Below are 19,005 nucleotides of genomic sequence, written 5' to 3'. Positions count from 1 at the left end.
ACGTTAGGTAGTGTCCCAAACTCTTTCAGTCAGCGCTGCTTACCAAAGGTCAACTGTTCTCCTGCCAGCCAACCCTTTGTTAGAAAGAACTTGGATCGCTGGTAATGCTACAAAGGTGTTAAAGCTTCATGTACGGGCTACAACAAGTATTAACCAAATTCCCAACATTACTGAGGAGTTAATTTTAACTTTAAAAAACCCTCCAACTTTATTCCCTACTTTGATTTAAAAATAAAATGTCCTATGCCAAAATAAACCTCGTAAAATACATTTACCTGGTACTGGTAAAATACTGAAAAACACTAAACCATAGGTAATCTACAAATTTATAAATGATAAATCACTTAATAACGAATTACCACCAGTTTATTGGTAAATCACTACTCCCTGTATATACTCAAGTGCTTATCAACAATGAACCGGTGAATTCATTATGGGCCTGCTAAATGATAGAATGTAAATGGAACTTAAAGTCTAATAAAAAGTTGCCTAGGAGCATCTTATCCCACACTATGCATAAGGCATATGAATACCCATTAATACCATATTCTGGAATGCTGGGGCACGTGTTATATGCACAAGTTTAATTTGGAAGTTCCATGTTTGCCATTTTCTCAGAGGCTGGCCCTGTCACCCTCATATCTTAAGCACCTATTACAATTAGTGCCCCTCATTCCGAGACCTCCATTCACGTTTAATATATAGTTATTTGTTTAATGTTTGTATTAAGTATTCTGTCTCCACCCTTACAGCGTCTTAATTGTGAGCTGACCCACATACTTCTGACATAGGTTGGGTAGCTTGTGATTTTGGTTTCAAACAGATAGGAAAGCCTTATTACTATTAAATATATTTAAAAAAATATAGGGTAGGCAAAACAGTTTAATATGTTTATATATATATATACACCTCACCTTTTTTCTATAATTAGCCTCAATGAAAAGGAAACAAAATAGGAAACTATTTTCAGATTTGTATAATTTGCCAGGAAGGATAAGACTTTTTGACCCCCCGCACACTAAATTGCCCTTGCTGTTGATGTAGGTAACAAAATTCTACAGAAACAGTCATTAGTAACTGCACAAGGTATAACTCTCCAAAAATAACAATAATGAACTATTATAGAAATCATATCAGATACCCATTATAATATAATGAAGAGATTAAAGGTTGGTTATCGACTCTTTACTTATAACATAATCAATACTAGTGACCAAAAATACGAAGGGTAATGCTAATTGAAATTGTCCTTTGCCTTCTATTGAATATAAAGAAATGCATGCAATACAACTCCACTGTCATGCAGTTTTTTCTTGAATGACCAATTATGTTTGTCAGTACCATGGACAGAGCCAAGTACAGAAACATCAACATCTACTACTCAGAATGTTGTCCCACCACAAAACATTACACACATGGTGCAGACAACATTTGTTTTCTAACATTTGCTTTCTGAAGCATATGCTGTATAGAGTAAAGATTATATATATATATATATATATATATATATATATATATATATATATACATCCCATTTTTGTTTTCAGAAATGACACCAAGTATTCTTAAAAAAAAGTTGGTTATATAAAAAAATATATATATTGATATTGTTACTCAACTCGTATTAATTAATTTCCTACTTACATTTTTAATTATCATTCTATTTTCTTCTTTGGACCCGGACAAATCCAGAATAATATGTACTGAAATATTGATTAACATAAAACCCTGTTCTTTTCCTAGGTCCTTCAAACTTAAACACTAGTACACAATTCAGATTTCTATGTGAAATATGTGCTATTCTTACCAACCGGTCTGCTTTTTCAGTTATTTTTGTCTGACAAATATGAATGACAAATGTGCACTTGTGGATGGCTGTCAAGATGTGAACTAAGTTCTGTTACTGCTTGTTCAAGTTCTTCTATTACAATGTCATAACAAAGTTAATCACCAGGTTTCTCTTTTCACCTTGTTTTCAAATGCAATGAAATGACACCTCATAATTATTTAAATGTAACTTTTTTCTGCTGTTATATATTTCTTCTGTCTTAAAAATAACTTTGTATTGCTTTTTTCCCCTCAGTCCTGACGACCTTGTTACACTGTGTATTCTCTTCTGCTTTTCTTACTTTATGCGCATATCTGAAAATGATTGCGTACATGGGAAGGTCCACATAACATTTTAAAACCAAGCAGGTTGAGGAATGATTGGTGCTATTGTGTTGGGCAATGGAGTAGTCCATGGAGTAGTGCATTAGAAATGAACAAACTTGAATCCCTTTTGGTCGAGGTGGGGTATAGAGCCAATATTGTATAGCCAGACTTGGGACAAAAAAAAAATGGCCGAGAGTAAGAGGGGGAAAGAAAGGCTCAAATTTTGCAATCTAGAGCTGTGTCAGGGTTCCACGGTCAGCAACAGCTTCTTGGCCAAGAAAGCTTTGCTGAGACCATCAGTTAAAGAGTAAGTTATATCCTTGTTATATCGCCTTAGTTGTGTAATATTCTGTGCAATATATTTGTTTTGAATATAAGTCATTTATATATTATGACAAGTGTACAACAAATCCTGTTGGTCACAAACCTAAAACAACTAGGCACAGCTTCAGAGAAGTGAAGGAAACAATACGTCAAATTAAGGGCTAGGTTGGTCTTTAAGCTTTTGTAGGAGGTTTGTCCCACATTTCAAAGTTTCTGTATCACAAAGGATTAATCTGCAACAGAGTTTGTGTGAGGATTTAGGAGCCTTAATCCTGCGACTGTAAACCTCATTCCAGGATTAATAAAGTGCACTACTGGGTTCATGTTCCACAATCTTACATTGATAATATGTTATGGCACTGAGGTGATGCACAGCATTCATGTCTCACTCCCTTTATTTATATATATGAATTATGTGGGATACATAAAAGGTTATGCACCATGTTCTCTGATTTATCTCCCACATTCCAAAATTCAAGTCATGGAACTATTACACTGGTTTAATGGTTCATTCTTCTAGTTTTATTTGATTTTTATTTGAGAGTGTTTATGTTTTGTAGTCTGGACCCCATCTACTCTTAATTCCTTATGCACCATAACTATGTTTACTACGATGTAAATAATTGTATGTACCATAATACAGGGGTTTTATGCAGCACCCATTTCTTAATCTGGGACTGGTTAAATAGGACATATACCAAGGTTTTACCTTCTATGTATGTCAAGTTATGTGATTATGAACTTCAAACCAGAAGTAGGAATAATTTTACATTATTAAATGTACATAGCTAACTCACTCTGAGTTTCACTATTTTACAATTTTAGCACTGTGAGTACAGTGGCAAGTGGACAAAAGCTACATATTTAATTACTTTATAAACCACTTAGGCTACCATCTCACTTCTTCTGCTACTGTTATAGGAGACAACTAGTTTTCACCAAATGGAAGAGGCAACAGGCTGTGAGAAATAATTACTGTTTACAATGGCTGTTATTGACCATGTAACTTTTAATATGCCTATTGCCTGTAAACAGACCTACATGGGTTTATTAAGTATACGGAACTGTAACATGTTGGATTCGGGAAGACGACAGGCCATCAACCAATTCTAGGGGTCTTAGCAAGCTCTGTTAAGTATAGACCTAGACTAAACTACCTATTTTTTCATTACTTACATAATAACATAATATAATAAATAAAGAATAAACTTAAATTCAAGGATCACAAACCATGTGCCACACTTTTACAATCCACGTGGTTCCTCACTCCTAGGTTTATTACACCAGAAGGGACTATTAGCACATCTCATTCCAAACATATAGACATTAATATGTTGTTGGTCCCCCCTTTGCAACTAAAACAGCTTCGACTCTTTTGGGAAGGCTTTCTGCCAAGTTTTGGAGTGCTTCTTTGGGAATTTTTGCTAATTCATCCAGTAGAGCATTTGTAAGATCAGGCACTAATCTTGTCCAAGACCTGGTTTACAATCTCCGTTTCAGTTCATCCCAAAGGTGTTTGATGGGGTTGAGGTCAGGGTCTGTGAAGGCCAGTTAAGTTCTTCCTCACCAAACTCATCCAACCATGTCTTTATGGGCCTTCTCCAAAGTGTTCCCACAATGTTGGAAACATAGAATTGTCCAAAATGTCTTGCTATGCTGAAACAATAAGATTTCCCTTCACTGGAAGTAGGGGCCCAAACACTGAAAAAACTTTACAGTTGGGACAATGCTGTCAGGCAGGTAATGTTCTCCTGGCATTCGCCAAACCCAAACTCACCCATCAGACTGCCAGAGAAGCGCAATTCATCACTCCACAGAACACGGTTCTGTAGAGTCCAGAAGCGGTGTGCTTTACACCACTCGATCCAACGCTTGCCATTGAACTTGGTGATGTGAGGCTTGCATGCAGTTGCTTGGCAATGGAAACCCATTCCATGAAGCTCCCACCACACAGTTTTTTGTCCGGATATTAATGCCAGTGGAAGTTTGGAACTCTTCAGCTATGGAATCAGCAGAGCTTTAGTGACTTTTACACACCAAACGCCTCAGCACTCAGTGACCCCGCTCTGTTATTTACATGGTGTTCCGGTTTGTGGCTATGTTGCTGCTGTTCCTAAACGCTTCCCCTTTCCAATAATACCACTAACAGTTAACTGTGGAATATGTAGCAGGGATGAAACTGACTTATTGCAAAGGTGATATACTATAAATCAGATTTAAAAATGCAAGGAAGCTAAGGAAAAATACTCCCCTTATAAAGCCAAACTCGGCAAGGACTCCTCCAATCCCCAACAATATGTATATAACAATACAGGGAAAGCGATCTTCTGCTCCTAGGGCCTCCTCAAAGCTCAAACTCGGATACCTAGAAAGGAAGGAAGAAAGAAATAATAGCACTCTATAGTATAACAATATAAGTAAACAATTTATTACAAATGCACTTACAAATAAACTTGCACTTAGATCCAGCACCGGTACACAGTAATATTTTCTAATGCCATGCTATTGTTTCTTCCTTCCTTCCTTCCTTCCTATATATCCAAGGGGCAGAAGATCGCTTTCTCTGTATTGTTATATACTTACTGCAAAGGTGGCATCCTATCACAGTGTCACACTTGAATTCACTGAGCTTCTCAGAACGACCCATTTTTTCACGAATGTTTGTAAATGCAGACTGCGTGGCTAAGTCTGATAGAAACACCTGAATTCAATAATTAAGATGTGTGTCCCAATAATTTTGTTCATATAGTGTGTGGGTAGATGAGGACACCTAAAAGTATATGTTGTATCCACATCTGTCTGTTATTTTGGATAATGCCAAATGAATAGGTTCACAAGCAATTGTATTTGGCACAGACAGAGCAATTCCTAGTACAAAGAAAAGAACATAATGCGCACTTCTATAAGAAGTAGTACTTCTATAAAATAAGCATGCAATATATATACAGCACAGACACATAATGCTGCGTTTGCACATCTTTGTTGAACAAGCATAGTTCTGCTATAAGAAAACTATTTTGTAATGCATTATGCCCATTTCTATTAGCATTCTACATATGGACTAAGTTAAGTATTCTTAACTATTCCTGCAGCGGTTGTATTCAATATGGCTCTTGAACGTTAATATCACATTTGTATTAGTTATTACAGCATAACGCGGCAACAGCTGTTTTTTTTCAGCTCACTTAATATGTCTGTGTGTGGCTGGAACAATATTGTTCTATATTTTATATATTATTTACTTCAATATGACTACAGTACCACCTGAGTATGTAGGGTTTCACCCATTTAAACGTTTGCAGTTAAGAGCAATAGCATATCAATTCCACTGGTAAAAGTGCATTTGCATCATGCTGTTTATATTCAATGTACATATTAGGAATGTTTTTCTTTTAAGCACTAACTGTATTACTTTAAACGTTTTAAACTCTGCTATTCAACCATATCCCAGCATAAATGTATGGCTGCATGATATGCATGGACTTTTAATAATACACATCTACAAATAAAAATTAAACATTTGCAGGGCTTAACAATGCTTTTACCTATTTATCTATGAAGAATTATATAAAGAGATGCACAGGCACATAATACACAGACACATTAAGTTTGGAGAAAAAAGGTCTGCACTTGATCACCAGTACAGACAGACAAAACATATTGATTTTTGAGGTTATGGGAAAACAACAGAAAGTTCTCTTGACAATGTCAGTTATATAGATACATAAATATACAGGTAAATCAATCTACAGACAATGTCACAACTTTATCAACAGTGTAATGATATCCCTATATTCGGGGCCGTAAAATATATTCGTTTTATCCCTTAATATTGGTGCTTAAAATTATTACATGATTGCAAAGTGGTTTAATCGTCATTTTAGGCACTTTAAGGAAACCTAACAGGCACTTGCACTTGGTATGAAGCAAAGTATTAATATTCCTTAACCAACTTGGCTCTTCCTTTATTTCATGTTTTGTTGGTTCCCTTGTGCTTTTTTATTTTCTCCTCATACCAGGCTACGTGGCGGTTTTATTCTACTGATTCCAGTCGAGCATACCTGACAGCCACCTGGCGATATTATGAAAGTATTCTTCCACCTCTCAGGCATGTATCAATGCAATGAATGATGAAAAAAAACATGACTTGTACCAGTTTACTAATCTGCTTTTCAATTTTTGTTTTATTCCCTGCTCCCTTCTGCCTTGTTTTTCTTTTTTATCATATATCCTGCACGTAGTGTGTATGGCGTAGTTATGCGGCTGATGAGAAATCGGTTTCCATTGCTACCTGGAAGCCACATTTGAAGGCCTTGCATACCTGCAGCCCTACAAAGTAGGTACAAATATGGCGGCTGGTGTTGTTCGTGATGTCTGTTCAACCCCCTAGAACATTAGTATCTATGTTGGTTTGTCTCCTTACTCTTTTCTATCTCCGACAATACTTATATATAATATCTAAGCTATCACCAGGCTCCAAATTAATACAACTAAATATATTTGTACTAGAGCTATGCAATGCTTTAACGGATTGTAGTCCAGACTACTGAGAAGAATCTAGCCATCCCTATAGCCTTTGTGAATTATATCTAGCTCATGTGTGGTCAAACATGGATACAGATGATTATTCATAAGCTAAATGGACAATGCCTAGGGTAACTCAAGAGCTCACTACTCTGTAAATAAATATATGAGAACTCCCCATGTTTTCAAAATCTTGCATTGGACCCCATGAGCTAGACTGAGTTGACACTACATAGAGTTCAGAGAGTAGTTGAAGATAATGATTCCCTGAAATTATTACCCTTGGTAATCTCAACCTTAAGTGAGTAAACCCTTGTTGAGCATCTTCATTTAGCACAGTGGATAATGTGGATGTAAAGTTATAAATTTCACGCAAAAGTAGAACTAATCACGGGCTTGACAATTTTTTTTCCATGCTGAAAGCACTAGGGTGTATTAATAATAATTATAATGTATTCATTTGATTTCTAGCAAACATGTTTTGATGAAAGCCTGAACACTATGATAATTGGATAGGATATAAAATTACTGCTCTATCTTCAGCAATAAAATAAGTGGGAACCGCAAAAGCAAGCTACAACTGGTTCTTCCATAATTAAATCCACATTTACTTAGCAATACTCCAATTTATATAAGGTATTTTACTGAAGAAAAACTTGTTTGATAAATTGGAACAAATAAACACATTAGAAAAATGTATTTCTATTCTTTAAGTGCCTCTGACAGGCCAGAATTTTAAAACGGTCGAAATACTTTGTATGAAGCCATATGGACGCTCACCGTGCATTTATATGGTGCCAAAAAAGAGTGTTCTCTCTCCTGCTAATTATAGGTGGAAGGAGATTGTGTGGTCAAGATAAATGGGCAGAACTGGCTCAACAGAGAGGTGGGGATAGTGCCAAATTGCCTCGAAAGGGAGGTGGAGAGTAGATGCAAATTGTTCATGGAGCATGGATTAAGGAACCCCAGGAGATGTATGGACCTCATCTCCCCAGCCACCCCCATTCTGTTCCAGGTGGAATGGGGTTTGATGTAAAATAAGCTGCCCTCGGGGCCAACTTTGCCCCTTAATGTTAGGAGGGTTAAAATATAGAAAATACAAAAACAAATTTGCTACTGTAAATAAAAATAGGTTTACCCTATAGTGCTTACATTACTCAAAAGTACCAAGTGTTTTTTAAAGTGCAAGAATATTAATTACTATTTAAAAAAAAAAAAAAAAAAAGGCACATTTCTTTCATGCCATGATGACAGCATGGGTAATTTAAGGAGCGCACATCACAAACTTCTTATTAACTACAACAGAGGGGAAAATAGGAATAACTGTGTTAACATTTGTGCAGCACTGATTGGCTATTTGATAACTTGAGCAGAAACATATAACTCTGCTAAATGTGTCATAAAAGTATAATTCTTCATTTTAACTTTTCTCCAAGTTGTATTAAAGAGTAACGTGTTACCCCAAGAGCACACAAGCTACAGAACGGAAATAAAGTTGTTTGTGAATGTAATTGTTTAATGACTGCTAATTTGCAATAGGAAAGGCTGCAGTGCATTCATATAAAATGCCAGGAGAATGTGCAACCTAGACAATGTTCTTTGGGGAAAAATAACTGAGTCATCAAATCTTTTGCATAAATCACCAACTTTTTCTCGCACAAAGTTTATCTGTTGTCCCTTATTATTATGGGAACAGCAAAGGAAACTGTTAATTCTAATTAGAATATAAGGTATACATCCAGCTATTAAAATACGGTATAGTATAGGCTACCGTCCATGACACATCATTGTTGCTCCTGATATTTTATTTGTATATAGACAAAATAACCACCTTGTTTTATTTTATTTTTTTAGAATATTTTTATAATTGCCACTAGTCTGCTGTCCCACAGTATTGTTCTGGTGTGTTTCACGTAAAGCCATGAAACAAACACTGTCTGTGCATTAAGTGGAGCAGGTACATAGACTATGTGATCATGTCAGTGTGTAATATACGTGTGGCATGACATCATGGTTCCACCCACAGCTGACTTCATTATCAACAGTGGGATAGAATGCTGGCAAAATTGTATCTATACTCCATTTTACCGAACACATTCAAACAAGTGGAGATCATATGGTGCATTTTTATTTCACCTGGTGTGAGCTGTGGTTCTTACGATGCTGGATAAGGCTAATTATTTTAGGAACTATATGCCACAGAAGCTGGGGTGCTAGGGCTTAGATATCACTTTCAAGGGAAAATGCTTTACTGAGGAGCTTTACTGTCATGGAGGATTTACACCCCCATATTCCCTTATCTCACCTCTCCTAGTCCCTCGAATGCAATACTTACTCTAGTGTTGCGGGTCCATCCCTTACAATGGCACTTTTACCTAATGTGTAAAATACCCTAAATCTCTCTAGATTGTAAACTCGTTTGATCAGGGCCCTCCTCACCTGTTGTCTCTGTTAGTCAATTTGTTATGTTACATACTACTTGTTATGTCCTGTCTATCCATTGTACAGCGCTACGGAATTTCATGGCGCTATATAAAATAAATAATAATAATAATTAGAACATGAGGGTACTGCTGGGTTAGGGATGTAAGGGTTGTCAGACTGTAAGAGCGTTCCAGTATGTGTACTGTACTTTTTCTAGTGATGTGAGAACACACTAGATCTACAATTTATTTCAGCTTTTCTGCAAAGCTGTTTTCCTGAAATATTCACATACTTCACACTGTTTTAAATCAATTTAAGTAAATTTAAATAAATAAAATATGTACCGTTTATACAGAAATAATAGATGAACAGTAATTTAGTTGACAAAAATATTCCCAGATTCTGTGTATTCGCATCAGCTATTTACAAAACAAATGGCAAATTTGACACAATTTTATTCAAAAAACATAAATCAGATGGAAAACACTATGCATAGAACATTTAATTACTCATATGATTTTAGGTGATACCCCAGAGGCAATTCCTTTAGCCAAATAGTGACTTAATCATTAGGAAAATGATAAAAATGAGAATATTTTGCTAGTAATTTAATGTATGAAATAATTGGAGTGTGCAGAAAGAGCTGTATGTATGATATGACTACTGAATATTTTTAGATATACAAGATTTTCCATGGAAATGTTTTTAATACTTTATAGATTGTAAATAGATTGTAAGCTTCTGTACCAGAATGTCTTAACATGTTATTGTTAATGTTTATTATCCCCATTGTAATAGCGCTACACAATCTGCTAGGGATAAATTAACAAAGTCTAATGTTATCATTGAAACTTCCACAAAGTAATTTATTTACAATATGTATTTTCTTTACCAAATACAATGGTGGGATTCATGATCAATACATATTTGTAAGAAAAGGTTACCTAACTTTTGGGATATAAACAAGAACAATAAAAAGAGATATGGTGCTGATTTTAAGCACAAAGCTATATTTTATTTTATAAAAAGGAGGATAGGATAGGCATCATATCAGCACACATACCCTGCACACCACTTCTGAAGACCAAAGACCAATAAAAAAAACAGTTTTTGCATTAAAAGTCCTTTTTTTCTAACTGTTAAACTACATTTTTAGGGGAAGAAATCAATTGTTTTTGCAAAAGTGGTATTTTGGTAATTTTTTGTTTATATATATAAATATCAATTATGTCAGAGACCACTAATTAAATTAGAAAGCTGGGGTATAAATTGCCAAAAAAAAACATGCTTAGCCTTGTGCCAATGTGTGTTAGGACTTTCCATGACTTACACAATGTCTGCAGTTATTATAGATACAATTAATTTGGAGCCTGAGGATGTGTATATAAATAAATATACAAATATATACATATAGGGGATGGAAGAGGGGTCACTTTCAGTTGGTAAATCACTATAAGGAACAGTTGTTGAACAAACACTGATCAATTCTAACGTTCAAGCTTGCTTTGACAAAATGCTGTATCCCATTTCAGAGTAAGCATAGAATGGGCATTCCAAAAAAAAAATATCAACTTATTCTGTAAACAATAGAAATTGACCAAAATCTACTTCACAGCAGATACCTTTTTTCTACAGCTTTCTGTTAAGTATCTGTCAGCAATGCATTTGCCTTGTTAATTGCTTTGCAAGCTTAGACTGCTGTTGTATGTACTGTGCATGTTGCATGTGTAAAAGAGGACTGTTGGAGATGATTGGTATTGTTGTTTGTTTATTTTTATTTATTTTATTTGCTTGAATGTGTTATGCCTTCTGTTGAGCTACAGAAAAAAATTGTATCTCTTGTGACCTGTAATTAACCAATGCGTTTATTTCCAGTTGTCAGTTATCTAATGTATTATTTGTATATTTAATAATGATTGATACAGTTTGCTTAATTACATTATTTTTCTTTCATTTACTAATACCTGAAGGAAAGAACAAGGCGAGACATCTGGAAGGTTTGTGTTATGTTATATATATGTTATTATTTAATCACCAATAAATAAATTATGTTTATGTTAAGTTGACCTAATCAAGTCAATAAATCACTGCAATGTTACAATGAATTCAGTAAAATGTACAGTAGATGCCTTTCTTTGAGCAAGCTACCTTAGATTTGTAATTGTAATTTAGGTCACAATGGACCTTTCCCAGGGCAAACCCAAAGCTGCTTGGACAGCTCAATCTAAACCCCTTCTCTACAATCTTTTTACTGAAGTGCCCACTTCAGACAGGCACCCCGGATAGCTGCCTATTTTGGCCAGCCCTCAAACGTACACAACAATGTATGTGTGAAGTGAAAATAACAATTAACATATAGGTGTTAGCAATTAAAATTGTGTCTGTATGTGTATGTATCTAATATTTCACACAAATTGCAAGGGCTCCATGACCCCCCACCCCAGTCCAAACTAAATGCATCAGTGTGAAGGTCTGTACAACCGCCAGCACAGACTTTTCTAAAAATGCTTCCTCCACTGGATGCCAATATATGACATTGTACTCTGGCATGGCAAGGTGAGGACCAACAGGAGAGGTCTGTTCTGGCAGGTGCACAGACCTCCACCATACTATGACAGCTGTTGAGGCCCAAGGGCTATGAGCTTGTAGTATACCCCTGTCCTTTTGTAGAATTAAATACTTGCCTAGTAAAGATGGTGGTAAGGGCTCCTAAACCTTTTTGGTTAGACTATACATTTCTTGTTATTCATGCATGATCATTGATAGCTTTGAGTATGTGGAAAATTCAAATAATACACCTCGTATGACTCAAGTTATATATATATATATATAGTCTAAAAGAACAAGATACTTTTGTAAATATTGGTTACGTTGCTTAGCTTACATGTGATGGCTATAACTCATGAGAATAAACTTTAAACATATGTGTCAATTACAAATAGCATGTTTGTTTTTTTTAAAAAAAAAAAACCATTTTATAATTACAGTTTATTAAATTATGGTGGTCTGGCTGCAGTCTTATTGTAGTCTGAAACTATTTAAAGCCGTTAATAGATTTTATTTCCTGCTGCATGCAGACAACCATATGAAATCAAACAAATATCTAATTAGGAATCATTCCAGTACATGGTCGCATCAATACTCTTAATTTAAAAGCAATCTGCAATCTGATTTGGAAAGAACCCTTTTGTCTAACTCTAAATTTTGTTACTATGAGGGATAAGGACATACATGCTGAAAGTATACATGTTGTTATAAAAATGATATATATACTTTTTCAATTGCATTATATATAATATAACTTATTATTTACCTATGCATTTTGCTATCTACTTTCTAGCAAATTCTAAAATACTCTTGCTGGAAATCTTCCAATCTTAAAATGTATGTGGTCAGATACTGACAGCATAGGGATTTAGAACTATAAATATGAGAGCCTAAAGTACAGGATTTATACACAGTATATACACTACATATACTGTACATATACTCATATTTATATATTTATACATTACTGTGCAAACGTTTTAGACGGGTGTGAAAAATGCTTTAAAGTAAGAATACTGTCAACAATAGTTTTATTTTTATCATTTAACAAAATGCAAATTGAGTGAACAGAAGAAAACTCTTAATCAAATCTGTCTGGTGTGACCACCATTTTCCTTGAAAACAGGATCAGTTCTTCTAGGTACACTTACACAATGTCAGAGATTCTGACACATATAGTTAGGTGTATGATTTAACAATTTTACCAAACAGGTGGAAATGATCATCATGTTAATATGTAGGTTGAAACACAATCATTAACAGAAACAGCTGTGTGGGAAGAATAAAACTGGGTGAGGAACAGCCAAACTAATTAACAAGGTGAGGTTGTTGAAGACAGTTTAATGTCAAAAGTCATACACCATGGTAAGATTGAGCATAGCACAAGACACAAGTTAGTTATACTGCATCAGCAAGGTCTCTCGCAGGCAGAAATTTCAAGGCAGACATTGGTTTTTAGATGTTCTGTCAAATATATTTTGAAGAAGCACAAAAAAACGGGCAATGTTGAGGACAGTAGACACAGTGGTCAGCCAAGGAAACCTAGTACAACAAATGAAAGATAAACCATGCCTAATTCCCTTTGCAATTGAAAGATGTCCAGCAGTGTCATCAGCTCATAATTAGCAGAAAACTTTGGAACTCAAGTACCCCAACTACTTTCCAGAGAAGTCTGGTGAGAAGTAGTTTTCAGGCAAGACTTGTGGCCAAAAAGCCATACATGGAAACAAGGCTGAGCAACTCAACTATTCATGAAAACACAGGAACTGGGGTGCGGTAAAATGGAAGCAGCTACTCTGGACTAATAAGTAAACATTTTGAATATTTAGCTGAAGGAGAGGGCAGCTTGTTTGCCAAAGGACTGGAAGGTGGTAGAAGAATAAGTGTTTGCAGGCAACAGTGAAGCATGGTGGGGCAACCAAGGCTGCCTAAAGCCACAGAAGAACTGCAGTTACTTCTCCTAGATGTTTGGAACAACCTACCATACTACCATACTGAGTTCCTTAAAAAACTGTTTGCTAGTGTACCCAGAAAACTTGATGCTGTTTTTTCATACCCGCCTAAAGCTTTGCACAGTACTGTATATCATACTTTCAGTGGAATAATTTGTTAATGACAAGTCGTCTTAAAAGGAGGAACAAATATATTTAAAGTATGATGTACAACATGATACTATGGTCTATGATTATAGATAACAAATGTGTCTCAAAGTGGATTCCCTAAAAAGATTAAAAAATGCAAATTAGGTATTTGAATGTATTTGATACACAATCTATACCAAATAAGTAGATTTCTTACAAAATACAAAAAAATGGCTCTCCAATGTTACCTGTTCAGATACAAAATAATTTTTTAATCCAACATAACTTGTTTTTTGATCAACAGATGATCCTCTCTCGTAACAGTTAACTAAAAGAAAAAATTAATTGAATCTAATAATTAGGGGTGACAGATAGTATAGAGTTCAGGTATAGCACCCTGAACCCAATCGCTGTTTCTATTTGAAAATAACAGATTTGTTCAAAGAAGAAACTATACAAAGAAATATTCTCCTTGGGTATCGTTGACCACCAATGTTTTCATCATTAAAGGAAATGTCATCTTATTAACACAATTGTTTTGGGCCCATTGAATTTGGACAATTGGAGGATTGGGGGAGTAAACTGAGGGCAATAGGGCGGTGCCTGTGGTGACGCAATCTTCCAGATCCTCCAATTGGGCGAGAGGACATCAATGCAAGCGCTGCCATATTGCTCTCAGGTGAACTTGGGGCAATATGGCAGCGTTGTGGTGGTGTACTACATACCTTTACTATGTGTTACGAGGGGCTAAGCCTGGCAGGTTATCCTGCATAAAGGTTTGAGATGGGCCTGCATAATGCATAATTCAATCAATCTTACAGATTTCTCTATGCATTTTACAAAGCCGATCAAGTCATTGGCGTGAGACACTTGATCCTAACTAATGGTTTATTGACAGTCTGTCTATCTCTAACTGCTTTATTATTATTTACTTTGAGAGGTATTATTGCAATATTATTCATTCAATTGTCCATGAAATAAATATATTTTATTTTGGATGAGTGAGTTCATGCCCCCCCCCCAATGTGGTGTTATCTGACAGTTAAAGTTCTTCACGATTACCACTACAATCTGATACATTTTCAATAATTTGGAAACAAACTCACAAGTGATTGACCACAAAGATAATGTTAATGTATATGTTTTATAATCCTTATTAAATATTAAGAATAAAAATACACAATACCCTTCTACTTCTGGATTGTCATAGTTTTCTTAATACTTATCTGTGTATTTTTTCTTTCCTTTATGTTAAAAAGAAAATATATTTTACAACCGCTTTATGTTAGTAGCACCCAAGTATGCCAGTCTTACACGAGAGCTGCAGGAGAGGATCTTGCTTTGGTCACATTTGTAAACATATAATTTGCCTTTTCTGCTTGTTTTTTACTTTTCCTTGGAAAAGTGTCAGAGGTTTGACAGAAACAAACTAAATTCTGTTTTGTCTCTTTTAGGATCAAAATACTTGGGTACCACTAAGATAACACGGTTATAAGACTGTCCTAAAACTAATAAAAAGTGCAGAGGATAGAATTAATTCTATATTTAAACATGCAGCTAAACTGTTCCAGAAAAATGAAAAATCCACTTCATTATCAGAAAATAAAACTCTTCTAAAACGTGTTCAGAGAATTACTAAGTTGCTCAGTATAATAACCCATGCTAAGATAGGTGCAGCAGTTTTATGGCATTCATGAGCCCCAATAACCAAGGTCTCCAGCAGGATCACTTAATGTGACATTATGTGACTCCCACAGTAGTAGCGTGGCAGCTCAGTGAATAAGTGTGTGTGAATGTATGGTGTTAGCGTGTGTGTGTGTTTTGTGTTAGCGTGTGCATAAATATATGGCATTCAAGTGTGTATTAGTGTATGATGTTAGTGTGTGTATGTGTATGGTGGTAAAAGCAGTAGTAACATTGCAACTCAGTGAAGACACACAAGGTGAGTAACAGGTGTGTGTTGGTGTAAGTGTATGGTGTTAGAGTGTGTGTGAGAGTGTATGAGTGTGTGTTTCAGTTCTCAACTTTGCTTATGCTTTTAAAACATGTAGCTGTTCTATGTAACTAACCCAAGCCTAAGAGGACTGTACCTCAAAATAGCTCAGTCTTTCTTTAGCTCTAGAAATAGAACTAGTTAAAAGATTGTACAGCTCATGGCTTCTTGTTTTTTAAAGGTACTACAAACTATAGCATGGTACGTTACAGTATTAATAAGTAACATTTTCAAGCACTCTAAGCAAGATGGGAAAAGTAGTCCACAACCTTGAAAGTGTTGTCAAGGTCTACTACATCTCCCACTACTCTCAGCCTGTGAGGCTAGAGATTTTTTGAGTTGTATTCCAGAGCTCTTCATGGGCCTGATTTTACCTTTGTACAAAGGAAGCCTGCCCTTAAAGTTTCAGATGTTGTTGATAATCTAATATGTAATGTAAAGTAAGGAAATGTTAGTTCACTGAGAGGGTGGTAGATAAGTGTAAAAGCATTCCAGAAGAAGGGGTTGAGGTCAGTGTGGTGAGGCAATGTAAATATGCATGGGACAGGCGTAAGGCTATCCTGAATATAAGACAAGACCATGAGCTGAATACATTTTGCGGTTTTTATACCAGGGTACAATGGGCAGACTAGCTGGGCCAAATCGTTATCTGCTGTTGAATTCAAAGTCAAATGTTTCTCTTGTTATATACAAACTTGCTTAACTTTCTGTGCATGTAACTTGTTTACAAGTGTAGTAAACTGTGATGCAGCATAGTCTCCTACTAGTGCTATGCTTGGTAACATTACCCTCTATTTCCCCTCATTCCTAGTAAGCTTTGTAGTAATAAGCAGAAGCTCTTCAGGATGTACACCTCTCGGAAACTGAGGTATTCAGCATCCTGTCTGCTCACATGATATTTGAGAATGCCAGCTGACAGCAGGTGCATGATGAGTTACTTACTCTCCTCGTGCTTTGTAACTTTTCATTATTCCTTTTTTCTTTTCTCCTTCCTATAACCTTAATCTTCATTCCTTTGGATTCCCAAACTGCTTGTAATGTTTACTGCTGCTTGCTGCCTGTAAGAATGTATTGTCAGACAGGCTGATGTCTTACAAACAGAAATGTATCCTACAGTGAACTGTAACAAAACGCATGGGACTGTCTAAGCAGAGCTGCCCTCCTGTTCCTGAAAGTGAAACAAAATGCCCCTTCATATCAACAGCTAAAATAGACGCAGAACAGATGGAATCATTAATATGACCAAGGGGCTTAAAGACAGGATAAAACTTTTCCAGCTTATGACTCTGCCTTACATCTTGCGAATTCAAGGACTTGTTCTTGTATGTTGTTGGTTTTTTTGTCCTTGAAAGTCTTTGCAATTAAAAGTGGATGATTTAATACAGTATATATTAGTGGTGACTATTCTGTCCCCTTTAACTATGAAAAGTTAAAATTCTACAGGGCTAAAATGATATAATTACAGCCCTTGAAAATGTATATATGGTTGACTGCACCATGGGAGCCTGGAGGATTTTGTAAGTGGGGAGCATAGACTAGATCATTCCCGCACTTACGTGCCTTCCTATATGCTACAAAACTCATTCATGTTTTAAAATGAAACTTTCTAATTTTACCTTGTTCACTTCTCCTATCGTTTTAGGCCTCTGTTTTATTTTCTTTAATATAATTTTCTCACATTGGCTAGCCATCATGATTAAATTTCGCTTAAGATTAGACGACCAGATGAATAACAGGGAATAAGTCTCCATTCTTGCCCTTGTCTGCGGACAGCAATATTCATTTTGAAATGGGTATTACTAGCAGAATAATGTGTGAATTAGAACCAGAATTTCAGTACATTAAGTATGGCTTATCAGCCACTTAACATACATTTTAAATGCTCCAGAGCAGCAATAGCGATGTACTTCTTTGCAATCTCCAAGCACTGCATGGATAAAAAAGAGGTTACATACAGACTGGTATTTTGGGGGGGACTAGGATTACTTTTATTTTATTTTGACAATCTACCTACCAGGAGTAGAATATCAGTTTTTTACACTTTATGTATTATGTAAATCGTATTCCATAATATTATATCTAAGTGGAATCACAAAACTTTGCGCTGGTCTGCTGTGTATTGTACACTTTGAATTTAGATGTAGAGGTTGATTTTTGACATTTTTTAGAGCAAAAACTAGATAAATATTTACGTATGGGTTGTGCAGCTTTTTAATGTGCACCTTTTTATTGACAAGTTTGGGGTTTTTTTGGCACGGATGTTGCATTAAAAATTTTGTTCCAGAAACAATTTATAAAATTGGCACAATCACAGACTGCTCTAAACAGTTTGAAGTTTTTTTAAAAAAACACATGTAACAAAACAAAAAAAAATGAAACATATGCATAAGTTACTGAAAGAAATCTTTTTAAAATCTGAAAACCAGCAGTATCATTTAAGGGTATAAACATGCATGCTGAGAATAATGCTATGACTAGCCTCTGTGTAATATTATATATAGAGGGGGCATTCCCACTAATTAGTACTAGCACCATGCCTTATTATTCTAGTTTAATGAGTGCAACCAGCATGGAACAATGTATGCATGTGACATTATCAGTGCATGTTGACAAGTTAAAAATAAAACCATCTAACCCATAAGCTTCTAGAGTAGCAAGCAACATGGTAATGTATGTTGCGTCGGAAGATATTTTTTCCTATTAAATTGTTTGCAAACGAGAGGAGTATGCAGCTTGGTATGAATAAGCAGGCCAAAGTGAACTCCAGGCATTAACCTGCTTTTCTAATATACTGTAATAATCCCCCACCCATAACATGCCTGGTCCAAAAGATGGGGACGGAAATATGACTCTGTGTCAGTGTACCCAGTGTCTGGCAGGTGTAACTGCATCACTGCATCACTGTACCAAACATTATGTTAATCAAGGACAATGGCTAATAGACTCATGTTCCCTTAT

At 35.6% G+C, this 19,005-nt stretch overlaps 1 protein-coding gene across 2 annotated transcripts in view; it reads left to right on the top strand.

The window, feature by feature from the left end:
• KCNQ5 (potassium voltage-gated channel subfamily Q member 5) overlaps positions 1 to 19,005 on the top strand; it is a 242,785-nt gene that overhangs the window by 187,236 nt on the left and 36,544 nt on the right. Inside the window, exons 8-10 of one of the 2 annotated variants that reach the window (XM_053461250.1) lie at positions 6,720 to 6,814; positions 11,397 to 11,423; positions 16,859 to 16,915. In XM_053461250.1, coding sequence (XP_053317225.1) covers positions 6,720 to 6,814; positions 11,397 to 11,423; positions 16,859 to 16,915 — 179 coding nt within the window. The remainder of the gene's footprint in view (positions 1 to 6,719; positions 6,815 to 11,396; positions 11,424 to 16,858; positions 16,916 to 19,005) is intronic. The other variant, XM_053461252.1, reaches the window with a different exon arrangement.

The sequence above is a fragment of the Spea bombifrons genome, chromosome 3, assembly GCF_027358695.1.
Source record: "Spea bombifrons isolate aSpeBom1 chromosome 3, aSpeBom1.2.pri, whole genome shotgun sequence".
Taxonomy (NCBI): domain Eukaryota; kingdom Metazoa; phylum Chordata; class Amphibia; order Anura; family Pelobatidae; genus Spea; species Spea bombifrons.
This window is presented reverse-complemented; position numbering and strand designations above follow the sequence as displayed.